The sequence below is a fragment of the Phaenicophaeus curvirostris genome, chromosome Z, assembly GCF_032191515.1.
Source record: "Phaenicophaeus curvirostris isolate KB17595 chromosome Z, BPBGC_Pcur_1.0, whole genome shotgun sequence".
NCBI lineage: Eukaryota > Metazoa > Chordata > Aves > Cuculiformes > Cuculidae > Phaenicophaeus > Phaenicophaeus curvirostris.
This window is the reverse complement of record NC_091431.1, coordinates 11,477,058-11,503,316: the sequence shown is the minus strand read 5'-3', so window position 1 is coordinate 11,503,316 and position 26,259 is coordinate 11,477,058. Positions and strand designations below refer to the sequence as shown.

The window sequence follows — 26,259 nt, the reverse complement described above, 5'->3', positions numbered from 1 at the left end:
CCAGTGTCAGAATCCAGCAGCATCCATCAGAAGAACAGTAACAGCCAACTCTTTAATGGCAAATAGCTGTTTCCGTGCACTTCTGCATGGAAGCCACAAGAGTACTCTTTAACAGAACTTTCTGTAAATAATTCGTGACTGTTCTTATTGTTATCTAATAAGGTAATTGGAACCCAGATTAGAAGACAAGTAGAAGACATGCTCATTTCGGAAGAGAACTTGTGAGAGAAAGCTTGAACACAGTGAATACATATGAAGTCCCTTAAATATTCTACTGAATTCTTACATTGTAGATAACTTCAGAAAGGTGGACTGAGAACATGCATGCAGTTTTTAATGACCATGTTTGCAGACATCAGTCCTGATAAGCATATTTATCCAGTCCTTCCCCAAAACAACTGTGCATCAGTCTGAAAGCACGTAGATTTGTATAACTTCGCTTAAAATAATTAAAATCACAAACAAATTACTCACTCTTTTGTGCTGCCTGGCCAATCTTGCCTTAGTCTCCTCCAGTTCTTTGTGAATCTTCAGAACATGCTTATTCATCTTACGAATTGTGGAATGCAAGATCTCCCAGATATAAAACCTAGGAATGACACAAAGCTCAAAGAATTACATCACACACTACTCCAAGACAGAAAACCAAACGTAGTTTCTTACAGAAAAATATATCTGGGGGAATTAAAAGAAAACTTAGCATCATCTAAGACACAACAGTTAGCAAACACTTGGCATACAGGACAGCGTACCTGTTATGTAGGAAGGTGTAGCAGTATTTTCTTTCCTGTTTTTTTTTTTTGTGCGGCACACTTACAAAGCAGCATTATTTCATAAACATATTGCAAGACTACCAACATTAAAGTGACTTCTCAGGCCAAACATTCCTTCTGTTCTGACTAAGCAACATATCAACGGTAGTACAAGTTACATACCTCATCCAAAGACCAGGATCACCACAAGCCAGCAGCTGTACAATACACTGCAACAGGCTTTATCTAGAAATAATTCCAGTGTTCTGCTTTGGCAGGCTTAGAAACTACCTGCAGCATGACATGCTGGCAACATACTTCCACTGTATATAAATGTTCATACCCCAAATCAGAAAGAAAAGAGATAAAGTATTTCTTCTGTAAAAGGAGCAAAGCTTAATTAATTGCACCTTTTCCTGCCACAACTAATTTTTCACAAATTAAAGTGTGTACTGGTCACTTAAAACAGCATATCAGAGAGAAATAACAATGCAAGTCAGATTCTTGGTACCTTGTAAAATCATGTGCAAGTTCTGAAGAGAAGATCCAGTTTGCTACTGCAGCACAGTCAACAATTTGTGTCCGAATCATCTTGTCCACAAGCACAGCAATCATCTGTATTTTATGAAAGGCATGATAATCATTCTAAATAATAAAAGGCCTCGCACACACAGTCTGTGTAAAGTATTCCAGTCTCAGATAAAAGCAGATATTGTTTGATTCAACTCAATTTTAGTGGTATCACTGGGGAATTCCAGATGCTTTAGGAAGCTAGGTAGCCTAGCCTAAAACTGCTCAAATTACAGGATCCCCATGAACTATATTAAGCATTTTGATTCTGTTTAACAATCTTTTTCTGCTTCTTGTGAAAGTGACGTATCACTCTCAGTTACCACATATACTTCCATACAAAAGCAAAAAATAGAAGTATCATAGCTGGAAATGAGGCATTAAGAGATGTAAGTACTTAATAGAGAAATATTTAATATAAATAACATTTAACATTGTATTTAACAGAGAAGTATTCAAATCAGAGCAGATACACCCGTCAGATAAAGAAAGAGCAACTGCTAGCCTATTCCCCTTGAACTGCAACAGTCTTTAAATGTGACAGCAAGCTCTTCTCTACAGGACCCATTCATTTCAGGACAACCAGTGCTGTGTAGTCAATGTAAGCGCTTACTTGCTACAGGCACTGCCAAGATACTGGGAGGTAGTTGCAAGCAATCTAGCAGACAACTGCAGAGAGGAGTTACTGACTAAAGCAGTTGCAAGCTGTTCAGAAAAAAGGCTTATCTTAGTTACTCATGTGCTTGAATGCCACAGTATCTAAGATCCACAGCCTGCACTGTATTTATCCCTACAACCACCCATTGTCAAATAAGGAAGTGTAACAAAGCTCCTTTTAAGGAAACAAAATTAAAATAACTGAATGAATCATGCAGAAGACTCAGCACTCAACTTCAAATCCCAGGATAGCATCCTGTGCTCTATCTGTCTTTCTGTATCGCCAGGCAGAATTTCTTATCACCTAGCCTGTTCTTCCAAGAAACAGAGTTCTGGGAAAACATTTCATTTCAATTTTAAAGTTTCTCTTTATGAAGTCGCCACTACAACCCTACATATGGGTCCAGGGACTACTACCCCTATTGCTAAATCACTGCTTGCAGCATAGACCACTTTTGAGCGGTATACGCCTTGTGAATACTGCTGACAGACTGAGCCAAATCAGAGGATGTTCCCATAGCATGAAAAGCAGCATGAAAACAGGCTCCTGACAAGTGTCCTGGTACCATTTCTTCTCTGTACCAGGGAGGTTGTGGGCTCGAAAAAGAAAACAATTGACAAGAAGAAAAAGGCTGCAATAAGTACAAGAGAAGAAAATTTAAGTTCCACAATCAAGCAGAACTGCAGCCCTTCATAACTTTTGCACTTAACATATTTTTAAAGCAATCCTGATGTATTCATAAAAACCTATCATGACCGTTTAGTCTGGGTTTGAAACCTCCATCTCAGTTTGGTAACACCACAACACAAAGGGATGAAGAGGAAGAGGATACAGATATTAGATTGCAGTAATGTAACTTCTTCTGATCCAGTTAAATGGCAGTAAGAAGTAGGTCACATTTTCAAGGTCAGTAATTTGGGTAGGAAGTTTAAAACATAAAAATATCCAAAATGTGCGATTTTTTTAATTGTACACAGAAGAGAGGCGACATCTTGCCTGGGTATCTTCTATGTGCTCAGTTTCCCCCTGCTAGTGAATGGGCCACAAGGCCAGCAGCAGGCACAAGGATTACCACTTTCAAATACAATTAATGTGCAACACAAACACACCAGTAAGGAACAAGTGAATAAATTAACGCAAGCAAATTCGGCTTGAGTGCCTCACTGCTTTCTATTTATAGAAAAATGACAGCTGAGGGAGAAAACAGTGTCTGTGAAGAAATTGAACAGCTTAAACAACTGAGGTATTTTGTAGAGGTCTTTCAGGGAGCTACTTCCTCTGGCTCAAGAATGAACATAATCACGGCAACTGTCAGACTGATCTGTTCTGAACAGCCCCTGAATGCCGCTCTACTCACTCTGCCCACGCAAAACAGTGACTCCAGCAAGAGCTTTGTGGAATAACTGTATGGCTTTCACTAGCAACTGGGACAAAAAAAGCCCTGAAACCCCAAGGTTTCCACATTTCTAAGAATGTGGCCTGCTTTTGATATGAGATGTACATTTTACTTCAATTTACACATCCACACTGTTTTCCAATTTTGAACAGAAACGTAATTTTAGTGAATGTTACTCTCTTGTGCGACAAACACCACAGCATGAATCCAAGTCAGAATGACAGCCTTCACCCTCCCACAACGAACTCCCGAGGAAGAAGTGGCCTCACTGATGGTACATATTTTATGTCCAGCCTTCATTGCAGGCACTAGTAACAGCAGTAAATATAATTAGAACTTTCCTTCAAATAAGATGGCAACAGATAACTAATTTTTAAAGGCTGTAAAGCAAATTGTTATGGTTTTTGTTAAATATGGCCTCTACTAGTTGAAACTCATATAGAATCTCAACACTAAAACCTCTTACCTGTGGATGATTCTTCCAAACCTCATATACAACCCTCAGAACATGGAGCTTCCCCTCATCACTTTCAGCAAGTGTTTTGAAGACTTCATGAAACCTTTTAATAAATGTAAGTAGTAAGTGGAGGGGTTGGGATCAGGTCAAAAGAGCAGCAGATACAATGTAAGTGGTTTCAATTGGACAAAAGAAAATTTTGTGACTGCAGTGATCCCTGAATAACTACCACCTGGAAAACAACCATCCTGAGCTAAAATAGGCTACAAAGACATGAGCTCCCAGAAGCAACTTAAATCTTAGTGGTGAACCTCCCTGAAGCTGGGCTACATTCCCTATTCTCTTAAAAGTAGGAGGCACTTTAATACTTCATGTGCTTATCTATACACAGCTGGAGTAAAATTCGCTGCCTTTTAAGCCTTAGACTTTCCTGATGATATGTGTTAGAGTGACTTTAGACACTTATCCAATCTGCCCCTTTTTGAAGGAAATGCTGCTGAAAGCTCTGTGTTAGCAGTTACGCTGCCTGCTACAGAGCATTCACAACCCAGCTTATTGAAATATAACTACAGAGCATTAAGAGGCTCTTTTTGATCTCATGGCTTCCACTGCCAGCATGCAGCAGTGAAAATTCCGTGCCTCAAAGTATTCATATCACCCTGCCTCTTGTACTATGGACAGCAGGTTACTACCTACAGCTTTCTATCAACACTGCCTCTATGAAGCTTCCAGGTGCATCTTTTTGTAATAGCTTTATGTATCTTTAAGGACAGTTAGAAAAAAACTCGTTAAGATGTACGTGACTACCTTTCATGTATCAGTACCCCCTAAGAGTAACTCCTAAGCACACAGGATTAAAAAGTAGTTATTTTATCTCATTTTGCTTAAAAAAAAAGAAAAAAACCTGCAGTATATTCTTTAAAAGTTAAAGTATATCTTTAAGTGATGCATTCTCACATATTTTGTAACAGATTTTATGGGCTTTGGAAGATAAAGGAAGTTTACAACAAACTGTTTTGAAGTTTCATGACTCTTTTTTCTTACTTCATTTTTCACATAGATATAACTGTTTTAGAGACACGTTCCTAGTACAAGATACTGCAATGGGAGCAACACAGTCATCCAAATGTAAGGAGAAACCCTTTTTCTTCACCATAGTCAGCAAATGAGCAATTCGAAACTGGAGTCATGTTCCAAACCTATCTTATGTGTTTGATTTACATCACGTGGCAGTAATGTACAAATTTCTGTTAATTCTGTTTACATATATAATATACAAGCTTATTATTATTACATTACATACAACCTAGCTTAACACTGCCATTACTTCAGAAAGCAGTGCCATTATTGCTGCTAATCATGTTGCATTCTGCAGCACTTAGAACATTGCTGAAGCTTTCAGTCCAGTTCTTTTATCACGTGATTTACTGTCAGAATTAAATAGATCTCTAAGTCCCAAAATAATGCACATATTACACTTACTTTGCCAGGGCACTAAAGGAGTGGCTGAAAGACTTTGCAGCTAGATGGAGCAGAGTCTGAACAAAGACTTCTATTTTCAGAGGGTTGAAGGTAAATCCTTCACCTGCAAGTTATTTAAAGTTGAAACTATAAGTACTTCAAGTAGAGCATGTAAGCTATTCATAAAACTGGACAGGTAACTTAAGGTCTTAATGCATTTCACAAAAAGGTTTCAACAACAGCGTTTTGCAAGGCTGAGCAGGAAGCTAGTAAAGATTTCCCAAAACATGCAGATCTTCAGGTTCCCATTTTGCTATGAGGAAAATATGTGGAAAGAATTCCAGGTCAGTGAAGAAGCTATCAGAGACAGAGCCACCCTACCAACAGCACTGATCGACAGCAGCAAAGACAGCAATGGAAACCGCAGAGCTATGCACTGAGCTGGAGGCCTGGCAGACCACAGAGAAGAGAGAATGGAATGAGGAGTGGGAAAGGTAAGGATAATTAGGGTTTGGAGGCTGGCTATTTATGATATGGGAGAAGGTCCAGCAAGCGTGAACAGCAAATATGGATACCAGGGGTGAATGATGCCAAGTTCCTTCCTGCAGCTGCAGCTACCTACAGCTGAAGGCAGGGAGGACGCAGAGTACTCATTAGTGTGAGACACTTAAAGCAAAGCAGGAAATGTGACAAGGGATCCCAGGGCAAAAAAAAGAATCATTGCTGCTCTCTGCTTTCAGAACAGACGATTTGCAAATATTACAGAAACACCGAAGCCTTCCCTGTTGTAAAGATAATTTTCATAATTCTCTGTCTCATGCTCCTCCTCACTCCCTAAAACACACAGGCTTTAGGAATCAATGTTGCCTGTGGCTGCAAAGCTAAAAAAGAACATGAGTGGAGTCCCGTTGTGAGTGTGTACCTCTGGAAGCCTACAGCCAGCGGGCCGACTATCCCATTTGCTGAGGGGCTGCACCCAGGGCAGGGAAGCTGTCAGACAGGGCACAAGCACTGAATCTCAGGAGTGAGGATAACAGCTTGAACTGCACCCTGTTGCTGAAGGAAATATTAAATACTTCCATGCTACCTCTGTCAATAATCACAAGAAAACACATCTCGAGCACAGGCGCTCAGCACTCTTAAGTAAAACAGGCCTGCCTCTGCATGTAAGATGTTTATAACAGACCCTTAACAATGGTGTATTGTTTCCATTTACGAATAAATGGAAACCAACTTTTAGAAGGAATAGCATGAAGGTCTGTTAACCACCACACCCACAGCTCCAAAGGATGGCACATCAGTCTACACACAAAAGAAACTGCAGCCTGCCAAAGCCTAAAAGCATATATCTTACCATCATCATCATCCTGGTTTGGATTAGGCACATCTTTTAAAATGCTGAAGATTTCATCATTACTGGCCTTATTTTTAATTGCAATTGTTAAACAGAGTGCCACAGTATATCCAGGAAGAGATCCTAAAAAAAAGGCAAAAGGGTAAAAAAACATGTACAAGGCAAGTGAGCATGTTTAACATTAGTTTGCCTCTCAGAGAAACAAGTACACACCCCAGCTACACCTAAAACTACCTTGTTTCCAACATTATTGTCCACATCACTGTTCCATAAAACTGCTCAGCATATTTTGTGGTCTTCACGTTAAATTTAAAACTTCCAGTAGAATCTTTAGAGCTGAGGTCAGGTAATCACTCTCCTGTCTAAAGCTCTACTTTAGCTTTCATTGGCTTCCTAAAAATACAATAGTTCCTTGTTTTTTCTCATTGTGTCTTTGATGATGACACTTTTATGCTTAGGATTGTTTTCTACTGAGTAATAAAGAAATAATAAGGTATCCCTGCCTCAACCTTCACATCATCTGCTACCTCTGTACACTTCATTAAACCAAGTTGACTGGTAAAATCTCCTGTTTCATGAAGTTCAATAAAACAAATCCACATTATCATTTCAGATGCTGACTTTTGCTTAGTATTGTCCCCAAACAAGCAAAATAGACGATTTTTCCAATTTTGGACTTCTAGCAAACAATGCTGCACAACACCACAACCAACTCAGCAAGAGTAACTTCAGGTACTTGTATTTTCTTTTCTTTATGAAGTAACAAAGATATTCAATATTACAGAGGTCTAGGTTTAACATATATTAATTGCTTATGTGAAACATTTACCCATATGAAAATCATGCGTATTTATGTCAGCTGCTTTCTTTTTTATGAAGACAACTGATATTACAGACAACCTAGTGTGCTCCCTTGCTCAGGAACACTCTTTTCTTCAACTTGACCCCTAAGTAACTTTAATACTTACTGTTACTTTCATCTCCATATTTGTAAATGCAAACTGGATTAGCAGGACTGAGGACAGAAAAACTTGCAGGAACAATGTCTATTATGCGCTGATGGTAGGAAAGTCTGGAAATAACAAGTTTTACAGCAGTAGAATTAAGATGGGAATGATACCAGGGCTAATTCTAAGTCACTGCTTTAAAATGGCTTTCCTGTATTTAACCTAAACAAAACAAAAATCCTAAAAAAAGGATGTTTATACAACAGAATGGTAGTTTCTGCAGGGTAGTAACAGATAAGTAAACCAAACTTATTGGTAGACGCTTTCTATTTGAACTCCTTGATACTAGATTTTCACCCTCATACAATTAATTTCGCTTGTGAAAAGATATAGTCTGTCTGGTAAAACGTTTTATGCAAAAGTCTATGGTGTCCTGCAGAAAACTAGTAAGGCATTGGTATTCAAAGCAGAAAAGATATTAAACTGGATGTCTTAATTTTACTTCCTAGCTTATTTCACTCCCACAAAGGCTTGATTTTGCTATCACAGTTTTCAGTGAAATGGAAGAGTGCTACAGGAAAACTGCATTCATTCTGCAGCACAATACTTTCATACTTCCTACACTGAAGTCACCAAAAATCAGACAAATTTTTTCATGAAGGTTGCTAAATAACACAGGCTTTTTGAAGAGTTTGCTCTCCCCACCCTCCTATTTCCCTCTACAACAATTTTAAGCCCAGCCCTGACTATGTCCTCTTGTTGTTGAGTTTGGGGGCTTTTGTTTGGTTGGTTTAAGATCAAATGAACATCAGAGGCATAGTACAGTCAATGAACATCAGAAGAATGAAGATTACACTCAGTTTTTAGTACAAGTAATGATCAGTTCCCTCCATTTCTGTGAAGGCTGAATACTTTTTAGGAATACTGCCTGAACTATTTCTTTCCATGCCTGTGGAGCTCATCATCATCTGCTTCACCTGTTTCCACCTGCTTCTACTTCTTTCTAAAGTCCTGTTCTAAGTGTCCCACATCAGGTAAAACAGATTAAAATCATACAAACAGACTTGCCTCTTAATAGCAACAGAACTGTAAGAACAGATGCACGTAAGATTAAATTTAAAAGGAATCTGACAGTGTCCAGAAAGAAAGATCAAACTGCCCTGAATGCAACTGTCAAAAGACCTTACTTACCGCATGCACTTTTCCAAAACCTCTCTCACAAATTTGGGTTTGGGTTTTTCAAGGTCCTGAGTAAGACAATCTGACCTATCAAAGAACAGAATGCAAAAGCTTTTAGCAAAAGTATTTGTACTTCACTGACTTTTTGGCTTGGTCTGACAGGTTCATAACCACCATGTTCTAAAGACAACTGTAGTGCGTGACAGTTAGTTTTACAGTGTAAGCAATTTTAACACAATGAGGTAAATTTATCATAATTTTATTGGCCATTAGCAATTCTTGGAACCTCACATTCGTGTGATAATTTTCATCTAGTTTCCCTTCCCTCATCTGATTAAAAATAATTTGTTTTGAATTTCCCTTTCCTTAGGAAAGGAACCTTGCGTGACTTCATAGTCTGTTCCTCCTTCACAGAAATTTTTTAACTTCTGGCTGATTTCAAATACATTTCAGATAAAGTGTCGAATACAGCCACTTGTGTTATTACTGAAAAATGGCACCTGGTAAGAGAAATCCATTGAAGCACTGTCATCAAGAATTATCATCCAGGCAAATTAAAATCAGCTCTTTGAAGACTGTTGCCTGGCCAGTCCACATGGACGTATACTAGGATAGCCACCAAGCCCTTAACTCCACATGAAAACAACACAAGAAACCTAAGTAAAGCCACAAAAACATACCACAAGAAGGGATGCACCTCTTCCCACAAGGACACTTGGGCAGGTCAGCTACAGAAAGCATGTATGGTGGCAGGCTGTGAAAGTTACGTGGATGCCTGGAAAAGCAGGCAAGCTCAGGGGAAAGCTCAGGGGAAAGCTCAGGGGAAAGCTCAGGGGAAAGCTCAGGGGAAAGCTCAGGGGAAAGCTCAGGGGAAAGCTCAGGGGAAAGCTCAGGGGAAAGCTCAGGGGAAAGCTCAGGGGAAAGCTCAGGGCAAAGCTCAGGGGAAAGCTCAGGGGAAAGCTCAGGGGAAAGCTCAGGGGAAAGCTCAGGGGAAAGCTCAGGGGAAAGCTCAGGGGAACCTGTGGCTGGACATTAATAAGATTCCAGGGACCTCCTGCTAGAGAACCATAGAATCACTAGGTTGGAAAAGACCTCTTACATCATTGAGTCCAACCATTCCTATCTGCCACTAAACCATGTCCCTGAGCACCTCATCTACACATCTTTTAAATACCTCCAGGGAAGGTGACTCAACCACCTCCCTGGGCAGCCTGTGCCCAATGACCCTTTCCATGAAAATTTTTTTTCTGATGTCCAGCCTGAACCTCCCCTGGCACAGCTTGAGGCCGTTTCCTCTTGTCCTGTCCCATGACACCTGGAAGAGGAGGCCAGCCTCCTCCTCTCCACAACCTCCTTTCAGGTAGTTGTAGAGAGCAATAAGGTCTCCCCTCAGCCTCCTCTTCTCCAGGCTAAACAACCCCAGCTCTCTCAGCCGCTCCTCGTAAGGCCTGTTCTCCAGCCCCTTCACCAGCTTCGTTGCTCTTCTCTGGACTCGTTCCAGAGCCTCAACATCTTTCTTGTGGTGAGGGGCCCAGAACTGAACACAGGATTCGAGGAGCGGTCTCACCAGTGCCGAGTACAGAGGGAGAATAACCTCCCTGGACCTGCTGGTCACACCATTTCTGATCCAAGCCAAGATGCCATTGGCCTTCTCGGCCACTTGGGCCACTGCTGGCTCATGTTCAGTCGCTGTCAACCAACACCCCCAGGTCCCTCTCCTCCAGGCAGCTTTCTAGACAGACTTCTCCTAGTCTGTAGCTGCACAGGGTTGTTGTGCCCCAAGTGCAGGACCTGGCATTTCGCCTTGTTAAACCTCATGTCAAACGGGATGGGAGCTCAAGATGTGGCATAGTAAGAGCTGATGGCAGCGCTGGTTCTGATGGAACTTCAGGCACTAGGATTGGCAGGAAGGAAAACAGATCACAAGAACTCAAGGATAAAGATTATAATGAAAGGTTTAAGATAAGACAGAGAACAATATTACAGAATGAATACAGGATACAAAGAGTCAGGGTAAATAATTAAAAGTAAATCAGAGACTCATTTTGGAAAATTTGCTAGCAACAGACTGAGGTTGCAGGGCAAATCAACAAAATCACATTTCTACTTCCCCTGTTGAGGAAACACACTGGCTTGGGATTTATCACAAAGTGCACTAGGGACAATACAATGACTAAAGAGATTATCAAGATAATCTACCACTGAGTGGTGGTGAACAGATTAAGAAAGAGGGCTGAAGAGCTGGAAGAAAGCAATTAACAGGGCCAACATGCTGTGACACTTCCTGGATGAGTTTAAAATTTTAAGATTTTTGCAATATCAGTTTCAAATCAAAAGGAGAGCAACTTACCAATCTTCCCAGCTCCAACGGAACTGGAAATTGCTCAAGTGGTGAGAAAACCAGTTAATAAATCTTCGTTAAAAGAAAAAGAAAGCTCCATTAAATGCCAGAAGTGCAGAAAAACATTCAGTTGATATATAAATGCATTCTACCTTTCAACACAAGCCTAGACTCTAAAGCTATTACAGCTTTAAACAGGAATTTACATTGACAGGTACTGAAGACTTGAGTTTGAAGAATTAGAAAGAAGCTTTTACGGACAAATAGCCTGTCCCATTCTCTTGTTTCATAAAAAGAGATGACCTACTAAACTAACAATTAAAATGTAAACTTGCTATGAATACGCAACTTTTACATTTTTGATGAGTAGTTAACAGCTTTCCTGCAGAAGGCAGACTGCACTCAAAGGAGAAAATCATGACTACTCTCCTTCTCTAGGTGGCACATAGCTCGGTTAACTCCAGCCCCATGCCACCTCCCAGACCACTAGGGAGTACGCATGGTACTGGATAATGGAGTACCACACAACTACAAACAGCTTTGAATACACAAAAGCTGTCAATCTTAACTGTCCTGTACAGACAGATAGACTTGTGACCACCAGGAGAGCGTTTCTGGGAAGGCGAGGCAAGCAGTTAGCCCTTCACCTTCTCTTTAGATGGCTCAAAGTAAGAGCCCAGAAAACATTTTTTATAGCACCCACAAGTTCTAGCAAAGATTTCAGACTACTCTTTTCATAGCTTCATCTTTCCTGTACAATGTATATTGAGAAATCATAGAATCATAGAATAACAAGGTTGGAAGGGACCCACTAGATCATCGAGTCCAACCATTCCTATCAAAATATTTTCCCTTGTCCCCAAAACACATTTACCTGTCCACACACGTTGTATTCATTGTGTCCAAGCGCATGTAGAGCATTTCCGTGGCTTGTGCAAGCTGAAAATTTCTTATTAAGGTTAACAGAAAAGCACTAGACATATCAGACATCATTCTTTTAAGTTTTTTAACAGAAATATTTTTTGTACTGAAAATTCCCTACTCCAAAATCAGGTAAATCACGGTAAATCCATAGTGGAAAAAAACAATGAAGCATGTAGTTAATTCTACCCTCTAATCCCAGCCTTTTTTCCTTCCACTATTGCAATGCGAGTGTTGGCTTCTTCCACAGAAAGCCAGAATTTGTGTCACGTGACATGCAAAACCACACCAACATAAACAGACACCAGCCTCTTTATGAAGTACTTCTGTAACATCACTGGTCTAGCTTCATGAGCTGCTGTTGACACTGAACCACATTCATTCATCATGACTGAAGTCTTGAGAAAGTATGTCTACACTGACTTTACCCAACAGCGGCTTTATTCTTCCTCCAGCATCCCTATTAACATCAAATGCGTTCTGCATGGACATCTGCCCAAGCCCAGACATAGACTTAGCTCTAATAATTGAGATTATGTGATTTGCAAACATGGAGTAGAATGAAAATTTGGGCATGACGTTACCAGTGGACAGACATCTGTTAACCAGCCTCCATTCTCAGCATCTGTAGCTTGATCTAAACTGATGCTCTAACATGATCTAAAATGGCAAAGTAGAGGCAATGTAATAGCCGGAACTAGCTGGGAGTCACGCCTCCTTCCTTAGCATTTAGCCACCCTGTCTGAGCAGACAATTACTGACATTCTGAATGCTCCTAGTGGAAGCACTGAGTAGAAACTCAGGCAAGTTCCTTTACATCATCTGCTATGATTAAAAAAAAAAAAAAAAAAGAGCAGGGTACTTACACACTAGTTAGAACAAAAGATCAAGTCTGTCACTTCCTTTCCTTCTCAGCCTTTAACGTATCTTTGACCACAACACACACAGTCCTGACCAGAAGAGGCTGCAGGGACAAACAGGAGTATTTTGTCACCTCACAAAGACAGCACTTCTTGGGCTGGTCAGATTAAGTGCCAGTATATTGCCCAGAAAGCTGAAGAATATTGCCCACTTGGCAAATCTCACCAGTGCTAAGTGGACTCTGCTATTCTTTTGTGTGAGTGTTACAGGTGAGGTTTCATGCAGCTGCATAAAACAGGCATAGAATCATAGAATGGTTTGGGTTAGGAGGGTCCTCAAAGCCCATCCAGTTCCTATCCTCCTGCTACGGGCAGGGACACCTCCCAGAGGATCACGTTGCTCAAAGCCTCATCCAACCTGGCCTTGAACACCTCCAGGGACAGAGCTTCCACAACCTCCCTGAGCAACCTGTTCGAATGCCTCACCACCCTCACAGTAAAATGTCTCTTTCTAAGATCTGATTTAAATCTCTCTTTCATCACAAAACTGGTACTCCTTGTCCTACCACTGCACTTCCTGATAAAGAGCCCCTCCCCAGCTTTCCAGCAGGCCCCAGTACATATTGCTATCCCATCACCTACAGAACAAACAAAACAAAGCCTGCATTTTATAGATGCAGGAAGGATACAACTTGTGGTAAAGAGCCAGGCTGAAGTTTGCACAGTTCAATCAGAAGCGTTGTATACATGACTTCAATATGTGGTGGAGATGGAAGTTGAAACAATTCGGCAAATATTACCTGTAGGAAAGGAAGGCGCAGAGTCAGAGCGCAGTCCAATGTGGCCTGCACAACCCTCAGCTTCACAATAGTAGATGATCTTAAACAATTACATACTCAAAAAAATCCCATGTTCTGTTGAATGCACGGTCAGGGCAAAACAGAACCTTACACAGATAGTGGCAACCCTGCACCATACTAACGCAGCCTGTTCTAACTGCCCTTATCATTTCACACCAACACTACACATCTGTTACAGCAAACAAACATACCACATAACTGTAGAAATGAGCGTAGTTTTAACACAACCTACTGCAGTACTGTGACATGACCAGAGAAAAGCAGAAATCATGTGATCCTGTTAAATAATATAAATATTAAACACACTAAAGAAAGTCTAAGCATTTAGTATGAAAGACTATTTGCATTAAAATTACATCTACAGCTTTTCCATCGTGTCCTCTTTTCTCCTATACAAAACCTTACATAAATAAAGCCACAACTTTCAACCAGCATGTCATACAACAAAATATGTGCTCCGTACTTCTTGGCAAAAGATCCTTCTAAGAAAACTGAAAACAATCCTGCAGTCAGCATTCATGTTCTTATTTTCAAGTTTCCCTAAATAACAGCATGTCAACCTTTGGAGGCAATGGAAAGATAATCATTGTACAACATTCATCTCTGAGTTCCTCTTTATTTTGCACATGATTCTCAACTAGATTTAAATTATATTAAAGAGATTGGGAAACTTATGGCAAGAAGCTAAGGTGGACACGTTTTGGTAGAAAATTGCTCCTTTTCTGGAGACAGAAAATAACAATGGCTAGATGATCAGTAATTATCTGCTTGAGATACTGCACAAAACTATTTGTGATACTCATCACACGTGCATTATGAAACGTCCATATTGTTTCATACTGGCACACCATACTTTGTGAAAATAACAAGGCCACAAGAAGTATCGGGACACTGATAAACTGAATGTTCAAACTCTGTCAAGCGTAGGTTGTACCAAGAGCCGTAGGAGAACGACACGGCACAGCAGTCCCACAAGCCAATAACGCTGACCGTTCTCTGTTCATAGCCAACAGAAAAAGTCACACATGCATCTGTAAGAAGATACTGAAGAAAGGCACCACATTTTGGTGTTCCGTGCAGATTTCAGATAGAATGGAGCCTTCTGTGCTCAGCCTGACAAACAACATGGAGCCTCAGGGACTTCAAATGTAGCCACATTTGGAAAGGTATTGAGAACCACTTTCAGTCTATGTTAATTTCCGCCTGTTATGTTCTGCACCTTAAAGAGCATGTTTCTTTATTTGTTAGACCATATTATTGCTACAGTTCCATGACTTCTTGAAAAAGTTAGTGAAATCTTCATAGTTCAAACTTAAACTGTGGTTGAAAGCAATGTATCACCAATTTGACTGCTAAGGGAGACCTTACGATGGAGCAGTAATAAGCAGAATGAACTGAAGCTTAAAAACAGCATGCTAAGCCTTAAAAACCCTGGAGCTTCACTAGAAGTAAGCAGTCATTGACAAGCAACAAAATTAATACTCTAAAATAACTGAAAATTGCAAGAAAAAGGAAATTACTACAGTAAGTTATAGAATCCACACCAGTCTTGCATAGTACTTTAATTTACATGAACCTTTTTCTATGTGCATGCCCTACAAGTTTCTGAATCACAGAGTTTCCAGGGCCTTTAGGTAACTTATTTCGTCAAGAATTGCAGTAACTCTCTGTTGGCATTAATGTACAACTAAATGTAAAGCGCACAGCCATTTACAGCATCTGAAGATACTGAAAGTAAGACTACTGAAGAAACTCTGACATTAAGGCAGAAAATTATTGTCAATTTAAAAATTCCTCTGTTCTGAACTTAGAACAGAAAAAGAGCAAGCTGCCCAAAAGGAATGTAACTTGGTATCATTCAGAATACTTGACTTTTTGATGCCAAGAGGAATTCTCAATCCCACTTTTATCAAGATAAATTTTCCTCATAAGAATATTTCTTGTTATAACTAGCTCTGAAAATCCTACCTATAGTTGCTTCTTCATAAAGCATTTATATGACAAGTTGTCGTTACTACTGAAATCTCTGAACTGCTTTCAATTTTGGATGGAAAATGAATGTTGTTTTACATAGCTCTGCATCTTGAAAACAGGCCCTTGAAAGGACGCTGCAAAAGAACACGCATGCTGCTCTTCTGATATACATTATGGTTATTCAAAATTATCTGACTGCGAGGATAGCCAAGAGGAAAGAAACACTGTAACTGCTGTTTCCCTTTTCAGGATCAGCAGAACAAAACCATTTTGAAGATCCAAACAACAGTTAAGCCTTGCTGCAGAGCATCTCTCAAAATCCCCCTGCATAAGGTAGAATAACTTGGAGCAGGCTGCTCAGTGCTGTGTCCTGTTAGGTTTTTAACTTTTCCAAGGACAGAGATTGCATAATTTCTCTGAGCAAACTTCCAGTGTTTAACCCCCATTTGCAGTAGAAAAAAGAAAAAAAAAAGGCTTTTGCTATGATTAAATGGACTTTCTTTTAAATCAATTTGTGTCCATTTCTCATTAATTATATTAATTATTTTTTCTTTAAATTTAAAACGTCTCAAACCTAGCCAGCTCTTAGACCGTGTGATCTACTGCAGGCATCATATACAAAACTTCAGAAGTTTGAGAATACTACAACCAAGATGACCAGTGCATTGAAAAACACTGGTACTCAATCAAAGCTCCCATGAACCAGGTTAAAATGACAAATAAAAGCATAATACTAACACTCAGATGTGTATAACTCGTTCATTTAAAAGCCACTGTTGAAATTCAACGAATTCTTAACTCCCAAATCAAAATGTAATTTAATGGACATATCATTCAATCAACTGGGACATGTTACTCATGAAATAATAGAGCTACAGAAGAGGTTATCTATAAAATCCATACCTCTACTATGTGGTAGTTCAAGGGGATCTTGTTATTCCCTGGATAGCTCAACAGCTGTGCAGCACTGCAAAACCACAGTTATATTTAGTTCAGAACTTATCAGCAAACCTGATAGTGAAGATTAAGTAACAATGCTACAGAAAATGCTTAATTCTGAACAGGAGTTCACCTAAAAGCACAAACAAATCAGCAATCCTTCTGGAGTCTGATCATCAATTCAGAGAACACTTAAAACCAGAAACTGCACAAGAACATACCAGCACTGCCTAAACTATGATTTGTAATGATGTATTTTATCTCTCTGTAGTTACATCACTTGAAGACTACACTGTTAAGCAAAATAGTCCCGCTTAAAGAGTCATGGTGATCTACAATTCTGGCATACATGTATGAAAAAGGGGAAAAAAAAATTCCCAAACAACAGACTTTCAAAATGACACGAAAGAATAGTTATTAGTTACATATAAAACTCTCAGGCTTCAAATGCTTCATCTTTTAATCAGCTTCTGATCATCTATCATTATTACAAAGCAAACAACTGCTACTTCCTTGATTTCATTTCTACCTTTCTGGCAAATCTTGTATCTCCCTTTAGCCTCCTACTTTCCTCTGAGTAATAACAAATGCTATCTTGTTAACTGTGACAACCTTGAATTTCTGGTGTCTGCTGAACCAAACAGCTGCAACCACAAAACTTTATCATTTGCCATCACCAAAAATGTTGTTTCTGCCCAGTTTTTGCATACTATACAAAGTTTGTGCTATACATTTGTAACTACAACATAGCCCCTGTGGCAAACTATCTCTGTTATCAATCTCCCAAATCAGATATTGTTCAGGCAGAAATGAAGAAAAGCATCCTGACTGCTTCCTGGCATAGCTGAATTCAAACTAATGAAGCCTGCTTGGAGCCGCAATGACTCCCCAGAGCAAGCTCAGTTATCTCTGCCTTGTATTACCCAGAAGAAGAATGCAACAAGGAGGCACAGGCACACAAACACCAGTGTGCAGTTAGCTGCAGATGAACCAGCTCGAGGCTCATTGTGCCCCAGCAAATGAGCTGCTCCAAAATTTCAAGAAGCAAAACACAACCACACTCTCCATGGTGCTCCCATCAAGGATAAAGCGTGTCTGCGTATTTTTTGCAAAATGTCCTGTATTATTAACAAATCAATTACCCTGGGAGCCTCTGCCCTCCTAGATCATATAAACTCTCACACTACCCAGATATTACAGACCCACACTATTCCAAGCAACAGTTTTAATACAGACATATGTAGTAAATCAAGTTACATCAAACGCTCTAGGAAATGATTAATCTTGATCTCTTGTCTAACCAGTGCAGAACTCTGCAAATCCCTGGTAGCACTGAAGTCATGGTAACCTATAAAAAGCACCATAAACCCAAACTGCTAAGCTCCTCCTACCAAGTCTTTCTCTCCTTCCAGTGGGATTTGATGATGCAGTGAAGGTTCTCTTCTATTACAAATCGTTCAACAGAGTGGCTGCCAGGCATGACAGGGCCCTGGTAAGAAAGAATTAAGGTTCAAGAAAGATCACTGCTAATGCACTGGTACCAGACATAGCAAGCAATTTATCCCAGGTACATTTACAGGCGGAAAACACAGGCCAACTTCCACATAAATACACGGACGTTTCAGCTGCCCTGTTCCCTTCAGGACTGAGAAGTTGGTGACAGTTCCATGCAAACCTCAGATCAATGTTTATAGAATTAAATAGGAAGAAAATTAGATAACATAATTATAACTTCATGGAGCATAAACTTCCTCTACTCTGTGAAACCGACAAGCAGGCTACCACTATGCAGCCTGAAAAAAAAAATCAGTTGTCTGGAACATGATATAGAAAAAAAAAGCCAGGAATGGCCAGGACAGAGTGGGAAGAATACACAGTTGTGATCTCATTCATAGCAGAAAACAGAGGCCAATAAACAAAGGCAAAAGGCAGCAGACTTAAAGCAAAGGGAAGGTATGAAAGCACTAAGGGAAAGCAGTATATATTTTTTTCCTATTCATATACACTTTCATCTATATACCTGCTGTTGACCAGTGCTAGAGACAGACTATTCAGACACATGGATCTTCCACCCACTGCAAGTAAGCACTCCTTTGCTCCACAATATGCATCAACAAATTTTAACAGATGAATAAATATCAGTCTTTAAACATTACAATAAATACCCAGCCTGGAAAAAGACTTAAGTCACCAACTTTATGGAAGGAAAGCCTAAGTCCATGAAGGCAGTTTTACTAGAGACACTGGCAAATTCAATCAACATAGCCACTCTAAATTAAAGCATCACAATATCTCATTCCCTAAATTCTGCTCTTTGCAGATTTGCTTTGTACAGTAACTCAATCACCTGGTTTATTTCTGCAGAAGTACCAAAGCAGATCTGCTGTTGGTCTTCAAACCATTCACTGCCCTGGGAAAGGGGACATCCCAATTTGACCAACATTGCCCCAGGAACCTAACTGTAAAATCAGCTCACCATCCCCCACAGAAATCACATACCTCAGGGTCATCTGTGTAGTCAAACATCCTAAAAATAACCCTTGGCATTGGGTACACCGAACCTTCGGTGTGTGGCGGAGGAGTGAACGGAGGCAGATTGTGTTGCAGCGCTTCACAAAGAATGCTGTCAAAAGCCAAATAGGGCCGCAGAATGTGTCGTTCTTGCCAACGATCTTTTTTCAACTTCTGAATCTGAGACCAAAGGCAGTCTAAATACTGAAGAAAAAGAGTGAGAAACATCAGATGCACTGAATTTCTTAACAAAGCTGGTAGATCCCTGAACTATCAGAAATGTATCTCTTAAATTCCATATTCCAGTCAGAAAAACACAGTTACGTAAACCATTGACTCAGTAAACAAAGAAATAATTTAAGAACTCTAAACATCAGAGCCACTGCTAGTTCCACATGACACTGTGTCAATAAAATTTCACTGCTGGCAGGTTTTGAACCTCCAACAGGCAGCTCAGGACCCCGAGCATGATGGCCACTCTTCAAACCTGCCAGTGAAAACATAGCAGTGAACACTACTTCAGTCACAGCTCATTGGTTGTATTAAAACAGGCATAATATCGACATTCAAAGAGCAAAGATATTCTGCAGGATTGCCATGCTGTACCCAGAGCAGTCAAAACTGCCAGCTACTGCACATTCAAGACAAATACAGTACTATCAAATAGCTCAACCAAGGATTTCAACACAATTGTTGAGTCCCAGCATTCTTCCAGAAGATGGCATAGGTATCCGTGCAACTGGTAGTAGTGTTGCTTTGTTTAATTATTCTCTTCCTAAAAGCAGTCCAAGAACGCTGGAGGCCTGTGGCCTTACCAAACACAAGCTTCAAGTTATAACTGGTGCAGTAAATGTCATTACGTGCAAGTGCTTTGCGTTTACTGAAACTGTCACACTACAAAATGGGAACTAAAGTAGTAACAACTAGCATCTGAAGTGAAAAGTCATGCCATGGTACTCTGCCTAAGTCTCAAACACGCTGTGTTCATCTCTGCTCTATTGAGCTAAATAAGGGGAATCAGATATCGGGCAAGCAGAATACTCATGTTGATGAATCAATACTCATCAGACAACCTACCTCACCAAATTACAATTAATAAGACAATTAAGACTGTGATTTACTCACAATAGTGAATAAAATACAAGAAGGCCGCGTCCCACACCTCCCAGAAGATAATTTTAGATCTCACTTTCCAACTAAGTTTGTCCTCAAACTTAAGGAAAAAAATAACACAAGAATATCCGAAAATGCAAATTTCACCCCAAACTAGCCTGACACCACCTCCAGTATTTTTGGCTTAACTGTGAAAGATGGCATGGTAACTGCTGCAGACAGTTTCTACATATTTATTTAGCACTTCACAGAGCTTAGATAGCAAAGCCACTACAAAGGTTTCTTTCTTGCAGAGGGAAAATGTTAAGGGACAAGAGGGAAATTACATTCTGCTTCTTTATAAAGGTCTTTTTAAAATGAAGCCCTGTACCCGCAATTCCAAAAAAATATACAGTTTATAACCATTCCTCTCTTCCGCAGGTGCCTGTCAGCAAACAACTTACCCCATACAAGGGCATATTTAGACCCAAGACTTAGAAGAGAATTCCTCACATAGAACTACTTAGAATTAGTAACAAGCAAGAGATAATTGAAAGCATTAATACTTTTAGAGGTGCCTTTTATTTTCATGTTAAAAGAACACCTTCGTAAAAAATTGTTTTTCAAACTTCCTGAAAGAAGGTACTCACCTCTTCTTGTGGATGTGGTTTATCCGCAGTCCACACTTGCAGCATGGGTACATGAATCTTCTGACGGCGTCTGTTTACACAGGAAAGAAAATCTGACCTTTAAAAGACTAATTTAGAGTAACATTTTTTTCTTACTGTGAGCATATCTCATCTCTTCAGTTGATGAAGTCTACAGTATATAAAAACCAGGTGTGTGATTACTTAAAATATCTCTGTTATCATATCTGGACGACAATGTTAACTTGAAGGACCCAGGCAGAAAGCAGTCACATTGCAGAGCACTAATGAAACAACCCATCAGTACTCACAGCATGCTCACAATTGGAGCTACTCAAGCACGAGCAGAATAAGATCTTCAACACACTGTAGAACTATACTAGGCAAAACTTTTCAAATTCAAAAATCTCTACACTTATTCAATTTTTTTTTGCAGGGGGGTGTGTGTGTATGCGCACCTATTTGTGTTCCTCCCACAGAATAGTTCAGACCCAAGACTTTAGATTACGTTTAACTGAACAGTAACTGAAGCTATTAATCCATACTTGAATAGATACTAATAAGGGTATTTTTAATGGGTTACAGCTTACTTCAAGTAGCTTTCTGTCTGAGACAACAGACGATCCATTTCAGCATCCTTTTTCTCATATAACTCCTTTCCAACCCAAGGCAAAGATGACAGAAATGCAAATATATACCAGTCACATCGTACCTATAGGAAATAAATACACCAAAATCTAAATATAAAAGTAAACTCCAGAGGATTTTGCACACAGTCTCCATTTTAATTAAAATTAAAACATTAGCAAAACTATTATTTCAGGAAGCTGTAAAGACCAGAAGTTAAAGATTGGAATGGCAGACCACAAAAAAAACATATTCTTGCTTGAAATGTATCATTTTTAACTTGAATCATGATAAACAGACTTAAATAATAGTACCACTTTCACAGTCCTTCTGCAGATTCCTGATGCAGGCACTATGCACTTACCAAAGTAAAGCAAAATTAATTCACTTCAGCTACCTCTCTACAAAGGACCTTAATGTATACATTTTTTTTCCTAATTGCCAAAAGCTCCCTTCACTCTCCTTTCACTAACACTCAGGAAATTGCAAGTAACAATTAATCTAGTTTGCCATCTCTAAAACTTTCCTCTCCAAGCATAATTACAGAAGCAATGGTACAGAATTGTGAGAACACCACTAGAGGGGCCTACAGATCTCTTGCTTACTTGGGGCACGTCCTCCTCCTGTGTCACACTCACAAAGTTCTCAAACATAGCTACCATTGAAGGTGCAGCTATTACGTGGCAATTCACAAGATCAGAGAGAAAACGAACCTGAAAAAGGAGGAAAGAAATTATTTTAAACAAATATGTTTTAAACTGACTGCACAAGAACAAATAAACACTACTTAAACAACTAAAACAAACTACCAATAAAAAATACATTATTCGTTCAGTACTACGAAGACAGAAATACTGCAAGGTGTGCAGACCTGCCTTCCAACCTGGAAAACTGGTACTATATGTGCTGCCTAACATAACGTTCATTATAATTTCTGTAGCGTGTTTAATCGCAATAGCATTGCAAGTATAATATTTCTAATTAAGGAAGGAAGAAACACCAGGAAGCATTCAAAGACATGCAAACTGATTCTACAGAAAAAAATTTTGTGCTTCTATCTACTCTAAATGGTATCAGATGACTACAATTGCAGAAGTGAAAGGAAAATAACTTCTAAAAAGCTGAAAATGGATTGATCCATTGCTTCATGAGTCCAGAGGTGCAAGAGGAAATGTCAGTGCTGAATTTGTATGCCACTACACATGCTTAATTTCTGTAATTATTTATTCATAAATACAGACAGTTACACACAGAGAGAGAAACAGTGTGAAAACTGCTGGTATGTTCCAGTTTCAGATATATGACAGAATGATGGCGTGCTGGGAAACAAATGCCGTTATTTGCCCGGAAAGAAAAAGTCTTCAGGGCAGAAATACATCCTTGCTTTAGTTGAACTCCAGTAAGAAATCCAGACTGACAGTAGAGGGAATTTAAGTAGAAAACGTGGGGCAAAGCAGTGCCCCGCCTTTCTTTTTTCCTCTCCCCTCTCTCTTGATTCATATCCTGCCTTCAGATTTAAGCAAGGCCCTCATAGGGCCCAGCTCTTCACCACAATCTTACCAGATAACACAGACTGAAATGCTAGCAACTAAAATCTCACATATTTTTAATTAAGGGCACATTCACAACCAATAGTCCAAAAAACCAGCACAGGCGTTTTGACCTGAAGGTGGAATACTGGGAAGACAACTTTGGAAAGCAATGTGGGATAAGCAGACAGTTCAGTACTCCAAGAGCAACTGCAATAGAGAAAGGTACCAAACTCTTCCTTTCCCAATATTCACTACCGTAAGCAGCCTTTCAAAAGTCTTTGAGAAAGCTGAGTAAAGATTTCCACTGCCATTGCCTTGGCTGTTACTCTTACAAGCCATTGCTATACAAGCGTGAGCAGAGAAGGTGATGCTGAAGCCAAGGGACAGCACATTCAGAGTTCTAACGAGAATCTTATTAGCAAAAGTGTCCCACAGCTGAACAGCAGCCTCTTGACAAAACACACTGCAAAAGCAGAATCTTAATTTTCACCAGTGGGTTTCAAAAGAAGCTGGGGAGCTCAGCACTGCGCTTCCATAACAGGCACCACTGAAGACCTAGTACCTTTTTGCTAACGATGTCTATAAGCAGCAATGTCTGAGCAAATGGTATCAAGGACAGCAGGCACTTAAAACTGCCTGCTTGACCTTCATTCCTCTTTAGCAGAATGAAAATGCAGGCCTGATGATAATCACCCAATACAGCTTTTAAGAATGAGGCTGTTCATTTTCCTTTCAGTTTTGTTTTCATGGGAGGCACAAGAACATCATACACCCCCAGACACAATAAAAGTGCACGACTTTTCTCTATCTTTTACATTTCACCATAGAACAGGAAGGGGGCAAAGTAACTCTGTTTTCTGCAAATTAATTTGTCACTGGGAAAATACACTGTTGGAAGTAAATTTTGCAACTGAAATACGATTTCTCTCCCCTGAGGAAGAAAATACTTCTCACATAACACATAGTTCCTCCTGGTATATATATCTACAGCGCACTGCACATTGATGCCAAGAGACTCTAATACACACTGAGAGGCCCAGGTCTTCTGGAGCAAAAAGGTGAAACAAAGAACAGAGAAAAAGGATTAGGAAAAAAAATAATACAAACAAACAAAAATCACTTACTAAATGCACAGCTTCGTTATACATATTGACTTTCAGACATTCTTTAAGCTGACGAATCATGGCTTCCACAAATTCCCCACCAAAATTGTAGTTCCTGGCATTCAGCAACCCAACCAGTGTTGTGTAAACAGTAAGCTTTTCTGGTAACAGACGTGCACTGACAGAGAAAAAGAATCATGGTGTTAGCTGTTTACTCACCATGCAACAACTGGCACCTGCAGAGCACCTTAGAATCCACTTATTGTCAGTTAAACTTGTTTCACGAGGAAATGAAGCAAAAATGCTAGTGTGGTCTTATTGCTGTAACAAGTGGTTAATATGTCACACTATTTTTTTTTTTTTAGCTACAGTCACCTAAAAAGGCAGGCACCACTTTCAAGTGTTTTTAAGGTATCTGCTTTTTCTACGCAAGGATGTAAGGAGTTGTTTAAAATTTGTAATTTACAAATAACTTTATGATACAGCATCAGCAAGATTACACAAGAGGTGTACACATTTTATGCTACTAAATTTGATTCCAAGTCAAACTAACTGATTTTGAGCACATCATAGGGAACACCAGTTCCTACTGTAAAGAATTAATCTTTCTCATCCATTTTTGTACTCGTATAAGCTAGCCCTGCACTTTGGGAAGCTCTTGCTGCTATAGTAAATAAAATGTACTATTTGCCTTATATTTACAAACATTGCTACGAAGGAGATATAAGGTATCCACGAAACTACAGCACTGGACAGGGCTGGGAAGCTCCTTTTTCCTCACATCCCTCCCTCACTTTGCTCCAACCCCAGACCTGCACAACCCCTTCCGCAGGCTCCACTCAGTGACCCTGGCACAAGGAATGGCTGGTCCTGCCTTTTGCTAAGGAGGGGAAAAAGAGGTGTCAGCCACTAGAGAGCCTGCTTTCAGCTCCTGTCTGCCCCACTCCTCTCCTCTACCAAATGGGCTTATGAAGACAGGAGCATCTCATTGCCAGAAAAGAGAAACAGGCAGTGAGGAAACAGCACCAATAATACGACTAACTAAGCGCTAGAAGCCAATAGCTTCGGTGCTCTTCAGTTTTTCATCGGGAAACAGGATATTGCTCAGCATCGCTGTGTCCTCACTGCTACCAAGGAACAGCTCTGAGGTTTCTGCTTTAAGCCTTTGTACACATTTCAAGTCAAAGTAATGTGAAGAGGCATTTTCCTTGAATTATACCTGGAAAGCAATAGGCTTATCCCTTTATTTCTTTTGACTGGAATAAAAGAAATCCTATGCTATAACAGCACTCAGGAACTCAAGCCATTTTGGGCATTTAAACTACCTTAAACACTTAAAACTCGTGAAGAAAGCCCCTCCCAGATTCCCAGACCTCCTGCATACATACACGGTGCACAGTATTCTCAGTATCTTGCTTTTATAATTTGGTAGATCAGCTTCCAAAACACCAGCTAGACCCTCCAAGTTGCTCTCCAAAGATGAATTACTCTAAAATGAAATAAATAAATAATAATAAATTTCATCATCAACCAAACAACAGGAACCAGGCTCTTACTCTCACGTGGAAGACAAGGAAGGTGGGCCAGATCATCCTTTCATGCCACCACCTTTTTCAGAGCAACAATTCAGTTCTCTTATCAGTAAGGAACTGCTCCCACGCCTCAAAAAAGGAGCAGCTACTCCTCAGAAACAATACACATGATCCCTCACCTCCCCAGCAAGGCAAGCCAGCACTCCCCCAAGACGTCAGATCCCACACTGTCTCAAGGCACATCTCAGTGAGGCAATTAAGCAGTGCGTTAAAGGCAGAGAGAGAAACTAAACACCTTTGTGACTTGTTTTTCACCACATCATTATCTTTGCCCTTATCCTTTTACCGCCCTTTCAATCGGCCTCAAATCCCAGGAGGACTTGATACCTGTGCCACAGGCAGAGCCAGTTGATTGCTGCACACCCATAGCAAAGAGGAAGCAGCAAAGCCATAACGCTTTGCTGGCCCCTTGTCCTCGCCTGGAAAGAATAACACTACTGCAGGACCACTTGCCCATCCTACCACACAGTTTTGCAAAAGATGACA

The 26,259-nt window shown here is 39.9% G+C and overlaps 1 protein-coding gene across 1 annotated transcript in view; it reads right to left on the bottom strand.

The window, feature by feature from the left end:
- The window catches only part of NCBP1 (nuclear cap binding protein subunit 1), a 32,662-nt gene that overhangs the window by 5,874 nt on the left and 529 nt on the right, over window positions 1–26,259 (bottom strand). The window contains exons 3-20 of the mRNA XM_069880555.1: window positions 25,570–25,670; window positions 24,203–24,359; window positions 22,152–22,259; window positions 21,510–21,631; window positions 20,923–20,992; window positions 19,169–19,384; window positions 18,061–18,158; window positions 16,634–16,697; window positions 13,586–13,696; window positions 11,990–12,054; window positions 11,125–11,187; window positions 8,787–8,861; window positions 7,617–7,720; window positions 6,649–6,771; window positions 5,316–5,418; window positions 3,843–3,936; window positions 1,264–1,367; window positions 475–589 (exon numbers count right to left, since the gene is read on the bottom strand). Of these exons, the coding sequence (XP_069736656.1) occupies window positions 475–589; window positions 1,264–1,367; window positions 3,843–3,936; window positions 5,316–5,418; window positions 6,649–6,771; window positions 7,617–7,720; window positions 8,787–8,861; window positions 11,125–11,187; window positions 11,990–12,054; window positions 13,586–13,696; window positions 16,634–16,697; window positions 18,061–18,158; window positions 19,169–19,384; window positions 20,923–20,992; window positions 21,510–21,631; window positions 22,152–22,259; window positions 24,203–24,359; window positions 25,570–25,670 (1,893 nt within the window). The remainder of the gene's footprint in view (window positions 1–474; window positions 590–1,263; window positions 1,368–3,842; window positions 3,937–5,315; window positions 5,419–6,648; window positions 6,772–7,616; window positions 7,721–8,786; window positions 8,862–11,124; window positions 11,188–11,989; window positions 12,055–13,585; window positions 13,697–16,633; window positions 16,698–18,060; window positions 18,159–19,168; window positions 19,385–20,922; window positions 20,993–21,509; window positions 21,632–22,151; window positions 22,260–24,202; window positions 24,360–25,569; window positions 25,671–26,259) is intronic.